This window comes from Ictalurus furcatus, chromosome 24, assembly GCF_023375685.1.
Source record: "Ictalurus furcatus strain D&B chromosome 24, Billie_1.0, whole genome shotgun sequence".
Lineage (NCBI taxonomy): Eukaryota > Metazoa > Chordata > Actinopteri > Siluriformes > Ictaluridae > Ictalurus > Ictalurus furcatus.
The window spans coordinates 2,847,718-2,865,000 of NC_071278.1; the positions used below are offsets into that span (position 1 = coordinate 2,847,718).

The 17,283-nt window shown below is 43.5% G+C and overlaps 1 protein-coding gene across 1 annotated transcript in view; it reads left to right on the forward strand.

Annotated features, from left to right (window-relative positions):
• Positions 1 to 16,622, forward strand: part of LOC128600242 (potassium channel subfamily T member 2) — a 93,745-nt gene extending 77,123 nt beyond the window's left edge. Inside the window, exons 18-30 of the mRNA XM_053612573.1 lie at positions 1,064 to 1,314; positions 3,902 to 4,253; positions 4,431 to 4,536; positions 5,094 to 5,266; positions 8,546 to 8,617; positions 8,725 to 8,859; positions 10,506 to 10,617; positions 10,751 to 10,852; positions 11,009 to 11,092; positions 12,443 to 12,571; positions 13,090 to 13,441; positions 14,472 to 14,556; positions 14,716 to 16,622. Of these exons, the coding sequence (XP_053468548.1) occupies positions 1,064 to 1,314; positions 3,902 to 4,253; positions 4,431 to 4,536; positions 5,094 to 5,266; positions 8,546 to 8,617; positions 8,725 to 8,859; positions 10,506 to 10,617; positions 10,751 to 10,852; positions 11,009 to 11,092; positions 12,443 to 12,571; positions 13,090 to 13,441; positions 14,472 to 14,556; positions 14,716 to 14,839 (2,077 nt within the window). The 3' untranslated portion in view covers positions 14,840 to 16,622. The remainder of the gene's footprint in view (positions 1 to 1,063; positions 1,315 to 3,901; positions 4,254 to 4,430; positions 4,537 to 5,093; positions 5,267 to 8,545; positions 8,618 to 8,724; positions 8,860 to 10,505; positions 10,618 to 10,750; positions 10,853 to 11,008; positions 11,093 to 12,442; positions 12,572 to 13,089; positions 13,442 to 14,471; positions 14,557 to 14,715) is intronic.
• The last annotated feature ends 661 nt before the right edge of the window (positions 16,623 to 17,283 follow it).

Consider the following 17,283-nt stretch of genomic DNA (forward strand, 5'->3'; position numbering starts at 1 on the left):
CCCCCAGGGGTTCTCTTTCTTTTTCTAGAGATCCCATAATGTTGTTTTGCAATGCCCAATTTGCTCTGCGGTGTTTCTAACCAGCACCTCATCTTCAAAATTGCTTTCCTTCCCATCACGGTTAATAGTGAGAGCGGTTATGGAACAGCATCCGTCACCCGTGCATCAGGTGCAGTTGGTGCGATAGGAATGATTACAATCATAACCTGGGATTTAAACCCGACAGTTTGTCGTACGTCGCACGTCGTACATCTCGGTTAACATTTTCTGCGTTTGAATACTGTCGGTCTTGCAAGATTATATGTTGTGTATCTACAGGCTCATACTGTATATTTAATACAACGCAACCGCTAATAAACACCCATATGATGTAAACTGTGTATGGAATAAAACGCTTTGGGGCGGGGTTTTTATGAGTTAAATCATCAGTGATGGAGCGGAGTTACAGTTACCAGGCAAAAGTTGATTCTTTTCTAAGAGCATCCTGAAGTGTTTTATTCCTCTTATGCCACGGCGATTTAAAAACAACCGGAATGGTTTACTTATTAAAGCGCCGCTCACTCTGTGTACGTTTCATCCATTTGTAGTTATGTGCGACGGTGTGGAACGAAACAATGAGCTTGTCACATTGCCACGGAAACCACATAGCGTCAACTCCTCTATCCTGAAGACGTAAAGTTACAGCTTTACCTCTGACGGTTACAAAGCGCTGACACTGGAGACTCCTTCCATAGATGTTAAATAAATAAACATCTCCTTACAGACAGTTTTAATAGGACCGTGTGCAGTACGAGTCCCTGTGAACAAGCCGTTACTATAGAAATGATACAAGCGCATTATATGTACGTATATATATATATGTGTATATATATATATATATATATATGTATATATATAACGCTCTTGTATCATTTCTATAGTATATATAAATGTAGGATTTGCAGCTGCACTACTGTCAGAGAAAATGATTTGACTTGATATCATCTTGATATCGAGTCTTAATGCATGCACAATGTCCCTGGACTTTCAGTGTGTGTGTGTGTGTGTGTGTGTGTATTGACAGATACGGCGTGTGCCTTATTGCCGTACGGAGACTGGACACGGCCAACATCCTGCTGAACCCTGGCCCGTGCCACATCATGGGCGCTTCAGACATCTGCTTCTACATCAACATCTCCAAAGAGGAGAACTCGGCCTTCGTCCGGGGCCACAGAGAACCCAGCAGGGGCTCCGGGGACAGCGCCAGAGGCGTACCGCAAACCATCTACCATGGACTCACACGTCTGCCTGTCCACAGCATCATCGCCAGCATGGGTCAGTCAGGGGTTCATAATTATGTTCATGTGGTTACATGAACATTAGGGTGTTTGTAGAATCTGCTCTATTAACCACGTAGCAATACTTTTTTTTTTCTTTTTCCTTTCATAGGCGCACGTTTAAGGTCCCACGACCAAACACGTCTTGTATGAGACCTTTTTTTTTCTTCTCCTTAATACGTGCTTACATCTCCACTCGCCGTCAATTCGGTTAGGTGTTGATGACATGAGCTGGTTCCTGTCCATTTTAGCCCACTTTTCCATTAACCGGGCTGCAGCTCTTAAGTGCTTAAGATTTTCTTCGCAGGAACTTTAATATCTAAATCTACATCCGGGTTCATAACACTGACCACGTTTACACGGACAGCAGTGATCGAATTACTGACCTTATTCTGAATAAGACGTATAATATTCTGATTAAGGTGTTTACATACTCCTTTCATGTTCCCATGTTACATGTTATAGAACATAGATGGATTAACGGCACACGTCATTACGTCACCGCGCCACGCCGTCCGACGTTCCCTCCAGAATTTCACGTATCGACATACAGTTGGTCTTCGTTATGGTTCCGTATACAGTTTTGGGTGTTTCCTGTTTAATTTTACGAAAGCTTCGAGTGCGGTTAATTATTAGTCGTGCTGTACGTGCTAATAGACGACTGCTTGAAGCCGTGGGCTGCGTCCCAAACCGCGTACTTACCGTCTATATAGTAGCTGAGATACGTGTATTTCACTTCCTACTATACAGCAGGTAAGTACGCGGTTTGGGACGCAGCCGTGCTCTTGTGTTTGCCGTCAAACGGTCGAGCGCTGCCGTGCGTGTACGTGTCCTGTCGCACAATGCGGAGAAAACTCCAACACGACGTTAATAGTGTGATTAAGGTGTGTACGTGTCTGTAACGCACGTCGATAATGCGATTAAAACAGGAATACTCCACACGCCTTCATTCCATTTGTGTTCACTTCGAGTATGACTTTAGTCGGATTAAGGTCATCAATAATCTCTGTTTACATGCTCGTTTCTTAATCAGAGTATCGTCTTAATCGGGTTCATATCGGATTATCGTTGTCCATGTAAACGTACTGAGTGGCTATTGTTAAAAGCACTATAAAAATCAAATCGAACGGCTAACAAACTGACCATCTATTTTTTTCAGTTATGTTACATTTGTCAGGTGCACGAACTATCGATATTGAACAGTGCTGAGCTGCTGTTGTTGGGGGTGACTCTGGGTTGTTTTTTTTTATCGTCTTGGAAACATAGGAGATGATATGACGGAGTATTTATTGGATTTAAAACGCACCCTGTAGCACAGCGGTTCCAGAGAAAACGCGTGATTGTACATCCACACGACTATTGCACTCATCCTGTATTACACAGTAGTTGTTAATAAACATCATTATAATTGGATTCATCTGAATAGCGTGTTGTTATGGTTAGGAATCCGAAAACTGATTTAGGAGTAAGACTCTAAAACTAAACGGTTTAACGGCGTTATTTTATAGTCACAATTTAACACACGAGTTATCTCGGTTATTAGCAATAAAAAGCACGTGAGTGGAAACAGACACGTAAAAGACGTTCCACCCGTTTTCAAAACTCATGTTGAGGTTCGCTCGGTTGCTCAGTAAAAAAAAAAATAAAAAAATTCTAAGCCGAACAGAAGATAAGGGTGAAGATAGTGTTGTTGTTTTTTTAATCAGGTGCGTGGCGGTTGCGTTCTTTGTACTGAAGTGCTGAACAGGAACTTAAGGGAAAAGTGTGGGCACACTTTTAATAATATAGACGTCTCAGATTATGACAGACACGCCTATTAGTCCAACATCTCCACCTAGTGAAACGGGTTGGAAATGAAATCCTGTCTGTAACGCCGCCATCCCAGTGACCACAGAGAAAAAGATGACATTTTTTTCGCTATAGACACTGAACGCTGAACCAAAAAAAAAAAAGATTTCAAATATCAAACCAAAAGTAGCCGGTTAGAAAGACATTTTTAATAAACCTGCCATGCACAGCTATTTTCCTACCTCCAACAACGCTAGCTAGCACACCACTAGCTCTGGCAATCAAATCTAGCGTGCGTGCTAATCGCTAGCGATCATAATGCAAACAGTGCTAAGTGCAGCTAATATTCATAGTAAGAGATAGCTCACGTTCCCTGTTTTTTATTATTTATTTATTTGTATTTACATTTTTAGATTGAAGAAAAAAAAAGAACTCTACTTTCTAGTCACTGTGCTTTAAAGCCATAAATATTTTACTTAAAGGTGAAGCTACGTGACCACGCCTTTGGAAATGTGCTGAGGGAAAAGTCGAACATTTTATGTGAAGTAAAATGCAGATATGGAAGTACGGTAATTACCGTAATAACCGTTGGAATTACGTCTTCATCCAACATGCCAGATGCTGGTGAGATGGCGCCGGGATTTAGTCTACAGAACATGGACTTGATGTGCTGAGAATTGCTTTAAGTTAAAAACTTGGACTTGGGGGCGGATTTGTTATGGAAGACGTGTTTATTATTAAACTGCTAACTTCATAACGCCGCTCCTGTGTGGTCACATGCTAATCTTACCCTGCAGGCACGGTGGCCATAGACCTGCACGACTCCAGCGATAGCAGCCCCGAAGGCTCTGGCCCAGGGGGCGTGGCTTTGAGCACGGGCAGGACTGGACGCAGCGGAACGCGCGTGGAAGTGGGTGGTGGCAACACGTTGGCCCCGCCCCCTGTGGGTGGATCAGGTGAGGACAGGAGGCACAGCATCGCTCCAGTGCTGGAACTTGTGGATGGTGTCCACAGCCACACCTTCGACCTGCTGGGGGACCAATCAGAGGACGAGGGGGGAGAGGATGGCAAAGAAGAAGAGGAGGAGGAGGAAGAGGACGTGTTGGGGCAAGGAGAGCACAAGGGCCAGTGGTGGGGAGCGCAGGGCGAGTAAGTAGACGACGAGGTTCAAAATTAGGGTTAGTATTAATTAATAAATGGATTGAGGTTAGGGTTCAGTGAAGACATAGCGAGAGATTATTTACCTGTAAATAACAAACACAGTAAAACCAACATGTGTGTATCTGTGTGTGTGTGTGTGTGTGTGTGTGTGTGTGTTTGGAGCAGGTGGGTAAAGGGTTACCCACTGAACTCCCCGTACATTGGAAGTTCTCCTGCGCTCTGCCACCTCCTGCAGGAGAAGATGCCCTTTTGCTGCCTTCGCCTCGATAAGGTGAGTCTTCTTTCAGTTATCGTTTCCATAGTAACAGCTTACACAGGGACTCGGTGGACGGATGGCGGATGATCTGCATGAATGGATTACGAAAGCGTGTAACTGTCCATGCGGCGAAGTTTTCTGTAAGGAGACGTTTATTTAACGTTCCTGGAAGGAGTCTCCAGTGTCAGCGCTTTGCAACAGTCAGCGGTAAAAGCTAGACCTTTTCCGACGTCTTCGCTACAGAGGCGTTTACGGCAAGCTGCGTTGTTTGTTTTATTAACTTGAGAGAGAGAGAAAAAAAGAGAGGCTGGCGATTTTATAGCTGCTGTAACATAAGTGAGAACAGGAGCTAGCTTAAATATTAAATGTAGCTATAAACGGATAAGAATTATGACGTATATGCTTGGCAGATTCCCCTGTCTTGATTATTACCAGACGTTAAGGCAGATTTGAGTCTCACAGTCCCCGAGGTGTTCGATTCCTTCATTTTTTTACGCTGGAGGTGTTTATTTATGCGCTCTTCAAGTCGGGTCTCTTCAAGTCCATGTTCCTTTCTTCTCCCCGTGTCCCAGGCGTGCCATCACATGCCCTACGAGGACGCTCGCTCGTACGGTTTCAAGAACAAGCTGATCATCGTGTCGGCTGAAAGCGCCGGTAACGGCCTCTACAACTTCATCGTGCCTCTGCGAGCGTATTACAGACCCAGGAAGGAGCTGAACCCCATCGTGCTCCTGCTGGAGAGCATGTGAGTCAAAAAGCAACAGCGTCCGTCCGGCTGTACGTCTCACTTTACACCTCCAGGAAATGACATCAGGATAAAATGATCAGCCAATGGGATGACATCAAGATTTCGTTCGATAAAACGACAACAAACGAGTAAATATGTGCAATAAGGGTTTATACTTTTATAATTAGGCTAGTTTTGTGCTGCAGATTCACCATATTTACACACCTCAGTGGCTAGCTAGCTGATTAGCACCATCTAATGCAACTGCTAGCTGTGTGGCTAACATAGCTAACTAACCTGGCATTATCTGAGCTTTTAAACTGAAAACTGCATCAGGGTTTAGCTAACGTTGGTCTATTTCTTAATGTATTTGAAGTGTTTTAATGATTGTATTTGAAGGTAAAGGGATTTATTAGTAACTTGGGCCAGTGATGTATATTTTGTTAATAAGCGTTAAGCTATTTCTCCAAAAATATGCGCACTGGGTTTTTTTTTCAAAAAATTTATGAAGGAAACTTTTAAAATGTCTTTCGCCTTATATTTATATACAGATTTTTTTAAAAAACATAATATCAACCCAGATGACACCTCAGTCGTAGGATCAGCGGTGTGACTGATACGGAAGATTAAACATAAATAGATATTTTTAGTTATTTCTTATCTGGAATATTCGTTCACGAATCATGTCGTATATTAAGTCCTCGCCGTGACATTTTTATTTCACTCACCAGCCGTGACCCCGTGTCCGTCACGCCGCAGCAGCCCTCGTTAAAACACGCAAGCTAATCGCCGCGGTTTCGCCTGTGAAGGAAAAGTGATTCGGCACACGACAGACCTTTGATGCGATCAGACGGGATGAAGCTCTGAGTCATTCGTTTTAATGCTTCCCATTTACTGATTGCAGGTAGGATTTCATCGCACAGACTTCAGTTGTCAGTTCGGGCGAATCCGATCAGAGACACCGGGGAAAAGACATCGGGTGGACGTTTAAGTCACCTCACGTTGAAGATAATCAGCTTTCGCTTATTTTATTCCTTTTTTAATCTCATTTCTTGGCGGTTCTGGAGAAACCGACCTCTAACTGGATTGAAAGGAAAGATATAACTATATCAGGCTGTATTTGTTCCTCAACACTACCCTGAGCATTGTTTTGTTTTTTTGGTTTGTTTTGTTTTTTCAAAGTATTGCTTTATTGGTATTTTTGTTCTTGGGTATACGCCTTATTGAAGTAGATTTTTTACTTCTTAAATATGCACAATTTCCTACTTGACTCTGAATGTAGTCGAAATCAGACGAATTACGTTTAGCATCTGAAGTTTGCTTTTTTTTTTTTTTTTTCTTCAATTTTGCCAAGATTTCATTTTTAAAATATACAAGTACTTTTTATCTACCTTTATTACCATGTACACTTGAGAAGACGTACACTCAGTTCCTGATTTATTAAAGGTTTGTGTGATCAAAGTACCAAGAGTCTGATCTTCACAACACATGTTTGTGGATGCGTATCGTGGCACGAACAAAGGAGATTTCTGAGAACCTCAGAAAAAGACTTGTTGACTCATCAGGATGGAAAAGGTTTTTTAAAAAAAACCTCTAAAGAGTTTGGACTCCACCAATCCGCAGTCAGGCAGATTGTGGAGGAGATTCAAGACCATGGTTCCCCTCCCCAGGGGTGGTCGACCAACAAAGATCACTCCTCGAGCAAGACGTGTAATAGTCTGCGAGGTCACAAAGGAACCCAGGGTAACTTCTCAGAAACTTAAGGTCTCTCTCACATTGGCTAATGTTAACGTTCATGAATCCACCATCAGGAGAACACTGAACAACGGTGTGCATGGCAGGGTTGCAAGGAGAAAGTCACTGCTCTACAAAAAGAACATTGCTGTTTGTCTGCATTTGCTAAAGATCATGTGGACAAGACCGAAGGCTATTGGAAGAAGGTTTTGTGGATGGAGGAGACCAAAATAGAATTTTTTGGTTTAAATGAGAAGCGTTATGTTTGGAGAAAGGAAAACGCTGCACTCCAGGATAAGAACCTGACCCCATCTGTGAAACATGGTGGTGGTAGTGTCATGGTTTGGGACTGTTTTGCTGCATCTGGACCAGGACGACTCGCCTTCATTGATGGAACAATAAATTCTGAAGTATACCAGAGAACTCTAAAGGAAAATCTCAGAACATCTGTCCATGATCTGAATCTGACAAGAAAGTGGGTCATGCAGCAAGACAACGATCCTAAACACACAAGTCGTTCTACTAAAGAACGGTTAAAGAAGAATAAAGTGAATGTTTTGGAACGGCCGAGTCAAAGTCCTGACCTTAATCCAATAGAAACGTTGTGGAAGAACCTGAAGCAAGCAGTTCCTGTGAGGAAACACACCAACATCCCAGAGATGAAGCCGTTCTGTTCCGAGGAACGGGATAAAACTCCTCCGAGCCGACGTGCAGGACTGATCGACACTTACCCCAGACGTTTATCTGCAGTTATTCCTGCACAAGGAGCTCACACCACATACTGACAGCAACGGTTCACACACTTTTACCCCTCACACATATGTAATATTGTACCATTTCCCTCAATAAATAAATGACCAAGTATAATAATTTTTATCTCATTTGTTTAATTGGGTTCTCTTTAACTACTTTTACGACTGGTCCCCGATGATATTTTAGGTCATACTTATGCAGAAATATAGAAAATTCGAAAGGGTTCACAGACTTTCACGCACCACCGTACATTCCCACCTCACGCCTCGTGTCCTCGGCTCCACCGCCATCCTGAAAAGGATAAAACGCGTACTGAAAGTGAGTGAGTCATGCAGTTCTCAAAAGGCCTTTAAAAGAAAATCTACTGAGCACACATCATCCAATCAAAGTACAAATTACACCCTATCTCTGTGAGATAAAATCTCAGCAGCGGCAAAAAAAAAAACAAAAAAAAAAATAGGTTGAGGTTTTGAGTAGAAATAAATTGGAAAAGAAATGGGTTAGAGTAGCATATACGGATCTAAATTGGAATATATATTATATACAATTCTGCCTCCACACTGAGGACGAAATTGTTTCTAGTAGGTGTAATCTCGCTTTATTTGTAGCTTCAGTGCAAAACAATTACAAAATAAAAAACCCAGCCATGGCAGTCTAACCAACCACTCCGGGCTGGAATATTCTACGTGTCTAAACCTCGGCAATCAAAACCCACTCCCAGCAGGTACAAATCGAACCACCCACACTAATGAGTATTACTTTTATTTCTTGTTTGTGTATGTATGTGCGTGTGGGCTCGCTCGTTCTCAGACCTGAAGCAGACTTCCTCGAGGCTATCTGCTGGTTCCCCATGGTCTTCTACACCGTGGGATCCATCGACAAGTAAGAGAAGCCTCAGGCGTTTCCTTTACTCCATACTCGCCTTCTCGCTAATGAGAAATTCCTTCTTCTGCTCCTTACTTGTGTGTTAAATGTGTGTTTGTGTGTAGTCTGGACAGTCTCTTGCGCTGCGGCGTGACATTCGCAGACACCATGGTGGTGGTGGATAAGGAGAGCTCGATGATCGCCGAGGAGGACTACATGGCCGACGCTAAAACCATCGTGAACGTACAGACGCTCTTCAGGTGCTGATTATGAGTGTGCATGAACGATGGCCTCTTCACCTCTTTGATGTGGGCGATAAATGTGCCTGGAAATGAATATTTAAGTGCGTTTTGCTGACCCCCCCCCACAACACGTAGACGTGACACCTTGACCTGCAGATATCTAGTGTAATCCCTCGTTAATAATTGAGCAGTGCGCAGGATGTTATTACAGCTCTGCTGCAAAAAGAAAGCACCTCGACTTCACCTGCTGTGCACATAATAATTTCCATTAAACAGCTAGCTACAGTATATTAGCTAGCTAAGTACTGCGCTGTCTGTCTTAGGGTTGCATCAATACCTTTTTATTTATTTATTTTTTGTCAGCCTGAGCAGGAGGACGTGTTTTTCAGTAATCGTCGATACCTGCACTGATACCGATGCTGATACCGAATTGAGTAACCTATTTAGTATTTATCAATCAGGGAAATCACAGCATTTTATTTAGCTGTGCTTGTTTTGGTTTAAATAGTGTCCAAGGCTACTGGGCGTGTTCTTTATAACATTAGCAAGGACTTAATTAATAGCGTTGAAAACAGTGTTACTGTGAATGCAGGTGAGGACGGGTTCCCTTCTGAGTCTGGTTCCTCTCAAGGTTTCTTCCTCATATTAGCGCAGAAAAAAGTTGTTTTCACTCTGCACACGTTTGACGTTTTTTCCTACATCCTTTTGAATGTCCGTGGAATAAGATAAAATATCAGATGCCACGAGTGTACCTTCCGCCATCATTTACGCATTTGAATGGCCGTGTAATACGAAGCGATGCGATAACATGAAGTACAAAATGACCTTATATGGGCACGGGCGTTGTTTCGACTCAGGACAGCTGGAATTTGCTGCTATTGTCAATCGACAACAGCGCTTCGCATTCGCGCGTTCCCTGAGAGTAGGCTAACGGTTGAGAGGCAGGGATTTCGCCAGTAGTTGCTGCAAGCCTTTTATAATCGACCAATCGGTGTGCGAGAAGGTGGGAATTACAGAAACGGGTTAAAGCGATGCGACCATAAGCACATCATAATGAAACTAAAACCGAATCCCGGACATTTTCTCAAATTTAGATGCTTTTTTTTTAAGGTCGGAAAAAGAGGACGTATGGTCAACCTAGATAAATGAGGCCCGGTGTCTTTATGGTCATGCCCGTTTTAAGTGGCGCGTAATTTCTACGGTTCAGCAAAGATTAGCTAGCTAAAACGTTGATTGAGCATAAATTTAACTACATTATTTTGTGCACACCTTAAACGCAGCTCATATAACCAACTAAACATCTTTGAGCAAGGAGATATGACCGTTCAGCTCATTTCAGCGCTAGGCCTAACATTTCCACACAGATGAAATGAGTAGAAATTTGTTAGTTGGCTTTGGAAATGTATCTGTATCAGAAAACGGTATCTGGGTGTCTGGAGTCACTTTTACGAGTCCCTTTGGCACAATCTCTGGATCTTCTAATTTAAAATACGTCTGGTGCCTGAAGCTCGACTGAGATAACGCCACATAGGAGCTGTTGCTAAGCAGTGATTAGAGGGCTTGAGGTTTTTTCTTCTTCTTCTTTTTTTTTTTTTTTTTTAAACTAACCAGTGTTTAAGTGGACATTTGAACAAACTGAGTAAACAAACTGTTTTGTCCCACAGGCTTTTCCCAGCTCTCAGCATTATCACAGAACTCACGCACCCAGCCAACATGCGCTTCATGCAGTTCAGAGTGAAAGACCACTACTCACTCGCCCTCTCCAAACTGGAGAAGGTCGGTCCTGTTTCACCACCGACTGCTTCTGCTGCTTAAACTCAGAGACTCGATATAATGCCACGGTAGTAGTGTGTGTTTTGGCGAGCGCTGTAAGCTAATCGGTGCGTGATTTGTGTGCTCCACCCTGCAGAAGGAGCGAGAGCGAGGCTCCAACTTGGTCTTCATGTTCCGCTTGCCCTTTGCTGCAGGGAAGGTGTTCAGTGTCAGCATGCTGGACACACTGCTGTATCAGGTAACAGCCGAACCGGTAATCCACACTCACGTGTTCTTCATGTGATGATCTCAGAGCAGAAAGCGATATACACTAGATAATGAAGTGATCTCTGTTGTTTGTGGTGTGTGTGTGTGTGTGTGTGTGTGTGTGTGTGTGTGTGTGTGTGTGTGTAAGTCCTTTGTGAAGGACTACATGATCTCCATCACCAGATTGCTGCTGGGACTGGACTCTATGCCTGGCTCAGGCTTCCTGTGTGCAGTGAGTATGATCATCATCATCATCATCATCATCATCATCATTTTCACTTCTGATTGGTCAGAAGGTGTTGATTAATTTTCTGTAACAGCAGCTTTGACAGTAGTGCAGTTGTAAATTACAGGTTTATATTCATGTGCAGTTTCATAGCAAAGATTACAATATTTATTTATTTATTAAAGAATTACACATCATACTTTTTATCATTGTCATGATGACAGAGATGATCATTATATTGTACCTACAATCATCATGGGAAACATGATGGAGATGACAGCAGCGATGATGTCGATTAAAAAAGTTGTGATAATGACTAAGGTGATGATAACTGACGATAATGACGACTGTGACTATGTGATGATGACGATAATGAATATGATGATGATGAGGATGAAGACGATGACGATAATGATGACAATGACGAAAATGACTGACTGATGACGATAATGACTATTATGATGAGGATGAAGACTGACCATGATGATAATGACTATGATTATGACACTGACGATAATGACTGACGATAATGATTATGATGACAATAATGACTATCATGATGACGATAATGACTGATGACGATAATGATGATGACAATAATGACTATCATGATGATGATAATGACTGATGACGATAATGACTATGATTATGACACTGACGATAATGACTGACGATAATGATTATGATGACAATAATGACTATCATGATGACGATAATGACTGATGACGATAATGATGATGACAATAATGACTATCATGATGACGATAATGATTATGACAATGGTGATAATGACTGATGATGAGAATGACAATTATGATTATGATGATGACAATAATGACTATCATGATGATGATAATGACTGATGACGATAATGACTATGATGAAGACAATGATGATAACAATGACTATGATTACAATAATTATGATGATAATGATTGATGACGATAACGACTATGACTATGACAATAATGATGATAATGACAGTGATGATGACAATAATGATGATAACGACTATGATGATGACGATATGATAATCATTATCATAATCATATGATAATCATAATAACGATGATGATAATGACTATGATGATGGCCATAATGACGATCATGATGACTATGATGTTGACAATGATGATGATGACTATAATAATGACAATGATGATGACAGTAATGATGATCATGATGACTACGATGATGACAATGGTGATGATGACGATGTTGAGTATGACGATAATGATTAAGGTGATGACAGTGATAAGGATCATGATGACTATGATGATGATAATGACTATAATAATGTCTATGATGAGGATTATGATGACTATGATGATGATGATTAATGACGTGTGCTTTTAGATGAAAATCACAGAGGAGGACTTGTGGATCCGCACTTATGGCCGGCTGTACCAGAAACTCTGTTCCTCCACAGGAGACATTCCCATCGGCATCTACCGCACAGAGGCTCATAAACTCCCCGTGTCTGAGGTACACAAACCTGCAGCGACACACCAAATCAGCAAGATAGTCAGGGTTATCTTCACTATTCCACTCCAGATGTGAACTATGTGGCTTCGCTTTCACAGTTTCCATGTTTCAGATGTTTGAAGTACGACATTTTTTATTGACGTCTAAATGCAACTTTTTAAGGGATCTGAAAGTCTTACTTGACGTATTTCATTGTATTTCCCAGCGTTCAGAAAGCACCAACACAAACAAAAAGGAAACGAACCTTTATGTAAATGATTAACCTTGATTATGGTTCAGATTTAATATCACGCATGGGTTTTCATCCTCTGCATATGTGAAAACTTGTAGTAAACGTTTTATCTATAAACTTTTCTTCTGTGTAATTTCATCCCCATTCGAGCAGTAATTCCACATCCAACGTTCATTTCATCTAACGCAGTTTTCAAATATAATCGTATCCCTCCCGAGTTCACAGAGAGCCGAAGAAGCTCCTTCAGAAGGTTCGTTCTCATGTCCACGTGCTTCCTCCTCATCAGTCTCAGGTGTCCATCACGGTGGAGGACTATGAGGACACGCGGGAGCTCCGAGAGCCTCTGCTCTGTCGCTCTGGCCCTCATCGCAACTCCACCTCGTCCGAGCCACTGTCCTCCTCGTCCTCGTCCTCCCATGCCTCGGATCACCCACTGCTGAGGAGGAAGAGCATGCAATGGGCGCGGCGGCTGAGCCGGAAGAGCGGGCGTGGGTCGAGTGGTGCCAAGGGAGCGGGCAGCGCGGCCGAGAGGATCACGCAGCAGAGACTCAGCCTGTTCCGCCGCTCCGAGAGGCAGGAGCTCAACGCGCTGGTGCGCACACGCATGAAGCACCTCGGCCTCTCGCCATCTGGATTCAGTAAGTGTGTGTCAAACCAACACCTCTCACATCTGTTTCCGCAGAGTTCTTTCATGTACCGCGGCTTTGTAGAAACACCTTAACGTGACCGTTCGGTCATTTTCTTTCTTTCTCAAGAGCAGGGGTATTCAAATAAAACATGTATAGAAAAAATCTAATCCCTGCATTACAAAGCTCTGGATAAGCAACAGCTTGTACTGGTTCTGTTTTGCTTTATAGTGACATGACCACTTTTGACTAGCGGCATCGACTCTGAAGAGATGAGATATCTCGGGGAGAATAAACGCACACTTCTCTGTCCAATTGTCTTTGTTTAAATAGAGGATAAATATACTGGCTGTGTGTCTGAGGTTTGTTCCCTATACCCTACCAACTGCAAAGTACACTACACGGCCAAAAGTATGTACACCTGACCATTGAACATCCCATTCTATGAAAACCATGGGCATTGGTTTGGAGTTTCCACTAGATTTTGGGGCGTGCTTGTGGGGGATTTGTGATCAAGAGCGTGAGTGAGGTTGAGGTCGGGCGCTGATGTTGATGTGAGGAGACTCCAGTTCCAGTCCATCCCAAAGGTGTTCAGTGGGGTCGAGGTCAGGGCTCTGTGCAGGACACTCGAGTTCTTCCACTCCAAGCTTGGAAACCCATGTCTTCATGTAGCTCGCTTTGTGCACCCCAGAACTGACATGCTGGAACAGGTCTGTGCCTCGTAGTTCCAGTGAATAGTAATTCTACAGCATCGAGAGACAGATTTCCGGCTTTGTGGTAAAAATTTGGGGAAGGACCTCATAAGGGTGTTATGGTCAGGTGTCCACATACATTTGGCCATATAGCGTACATCATTGGTTGTTTCGAATCCCCTAGCCGGCGTTTTTCGTACACTACACGACCAACTGCAGAGCATTGTGGGATTTCAGAAGTGTGCTCCCTTTATCTGTTCATTCTGCTACGGTATTAAGGGTGCTCTACTGGCTGTATCAGACTGTGTGCTCTCTGTCTCTCTCTCCTTATCCGTGCTGTCTGGAATAAGACGGAATGACCGACCAGGGCAACAGACTCTCCTACATCCTCATCAACCCGTCACCTGATACGCGGCTCGAGCTGCACGACGTCGTGTGAGTATACCACAATGACATCATTCGTATAACAACGCAATCCTGGTACGTACTCGTAAGCAGTCATCCTTAGTTGTAGCAGTAAGCCTTATCGACGCTCGGAGCACACTGTCATTTCGGTCTGATCTTAACCGCAGCGCTTGTGTTTGTATTCTGCAGGTATCTGATCAGACCTGATCCTCTGTCTCTGGTGCCCAACCAGGGGGGTGGGCGGAAACCCTGCGTCGGCAAATCGGACACGGATCGCCACCGGTTCAACACGCAGGACAGCACTCACCTCTGATCACACACCAGCACAACTACACCGCGGCCTGGAAGTGTGTGTGTGTGTGTGAGAGAGAGAGAGAGAGAGAGAGAGAAGAACAAGAGACCGGAGAAGACTGGACTGTGAACTGGAACTGATTCCAATCAGTTGTTTCTTGTCTTTCTTTCTTTATTTTTTTAATCCAGAAGACTGTCGAATGCATGGACCGGTTACAATTTTATTTATGCATCGATTTTTTTTTTTTTCTTTTTCTTCGACGCGACGGAAGCCGAGGCCACGTAAGTGCATTTAAACGCGAGTCCGTAATTTGTATTAGTCTACGTGCATGTGAGTATATGTTCAATAGCGAACACTGCCGATCCGTTCTGGACTGCCAAAGGAACAACGATGCCAAACGTCTGTTAAAGGAGGAACATGAATCCTCCGTCTTTGTCTCATGAGCAGCCCGTCATGCCTCTTATCTGCTCTGTGGTCCATCTTGGGGACTCCCCCCACCCCCCCATGTTACACCCTGTGGCATGGATATCAAGTGTTTTTCATAAGCATTCGAATACAGTTTGACTTTTCCAGCTCCCTGTGGCATTTCGATATGTGCCAACAGCACGGCGGCCAAACAGGAGCTTATTAAACTGGCAGGGGCCCAAATAAGTGAACTTTCTTCCACTCTCCATCTGTTTTTTTTCCCTCTCGAAGGAGACTGTTGAAACTTCTACATCTTTAATTAATTCGGGTTTTTTTGTTTGTTTGTTTTTTTTTTTAAACATTTTTGGAAAGTTTCTGTGCAGCGGTCATCACCGCGCTGTGATGTTAGCCTTGATAAGGATTGTGTATTTGGCTGTTTATTTCGCTTTTTAACTCCATTGCTTGACCTATTGTTTTTGTCCTCTGTCACTCGAGTGTGTTGTTGTTGGCATGCCCAGAGAGGAGCCTGCATGCCAGACTCGCCATATACCCCGACCGCTTTGTGCTCCTGCTGGCATCAGGCTACGGCTGCCTTCATTCAGTGCCATTCACGCACAAAGGCATTATGTACGGAATAAAAAGTAATCAAAACACCAAATCAGAGCCTTTCGTGACTTTCATTATGAAGCGAAAAGCTGCTGCTGAGAGACCACGCGAGTCTCTATAGCGAGAACTGAGTCAGTATAGTACTCCATTTTAACCCCATATTATAGTTAATGCCACACCCACTCACACCAACCACGCCCATTCGCACATACAGACTCTGAACACAGACGCTGACCCCATGCTGTCCATTTCTGGACTCTGACTGCGCCCCTTCACTCCCACGGTCTCTGACCGCGCCCCTTCACTCCCACGGACTCTGACCGCGGCCCTTCACTCCCATGGACTCTGACCGCTCCCATCTCCTCCCACAGACACTGACCGCTCCCATCTCCTCCCACAGACACTGACCGCTCCCATCTCCTCCCACGGACCCTGACCGCTCCCATCTCCTCCCACGGACCCTGACCGCTCCCATCTCCTCCCACGGACCCTGACCGCTCCCATCTCCTCCCACGGACCCTGACCGCTCCCATCTCCTCCTACGGACCCTGACCGCTCCCATCTCCTCCTACGGACCCTGACCGCTCCCATCTCCTCCTACGGACCCTGACCGCTCCCATCTCCTCCCACGGACTCTGACCGCTCCCATCTCCTCCCACAGACCCTGACCGCTCCCATTAACAAATTTCCAGGCCAGAAAAAATGAACAAACTAGCCAGATTTCTTCTGCACATGGCACCAATAACCAGCCCGAGTTTTTCCCAAAAGGTATTGTTAAAACGATATGGTTATTACAAATCCAGTAACATTTTTAAACATTACAAGCTACACATTTAACCGGTTTAATTACGCCGCTTTTACGAATACAAGCAAGAAAAGGTTTTTGACTCACTACTCCGGCGAGACACGGGTTTAAATGCAAGAGTACTTATCAAGCAACTATAACGAGAGTCTAGCCGCACTGACTCACCACAACTAGACACTAATTATAGAAATTTCACTTCATGAGTTCAGGAGTCATTCCAGATGAGTATACAAAGAACGCCACTTTGCTCTCCGTTCTTGACTACAGACCTACTGTACGATTTGCGTCTTTGTAAAGCCCTCCCTCTCTCTCTCTCACTCTTTTGGCCCACGAATATAAATAGACGCATTTACCCAGCTTGATCAAGTATTTCATCCTGCAAACACAGGAGATGACTCATCACCACCTCTAATGGCACTCCGGTTAATGCTTTCAAGCACTATTAGTTACAATTAGTCACCGATGCAGTATCTCATTTCTCTCTCTGTCTAGACCTAATGTCAAGCTAATTTTGTTTTATGGATTTCAGATGCTAAGTCACGGTCAATCTATACCGCCTACTGTAGGACATAAAACAGATGGCTCCAGCACTGTTTAAAATAAATATATATATATATATATATATATATATATATATATATATATATAT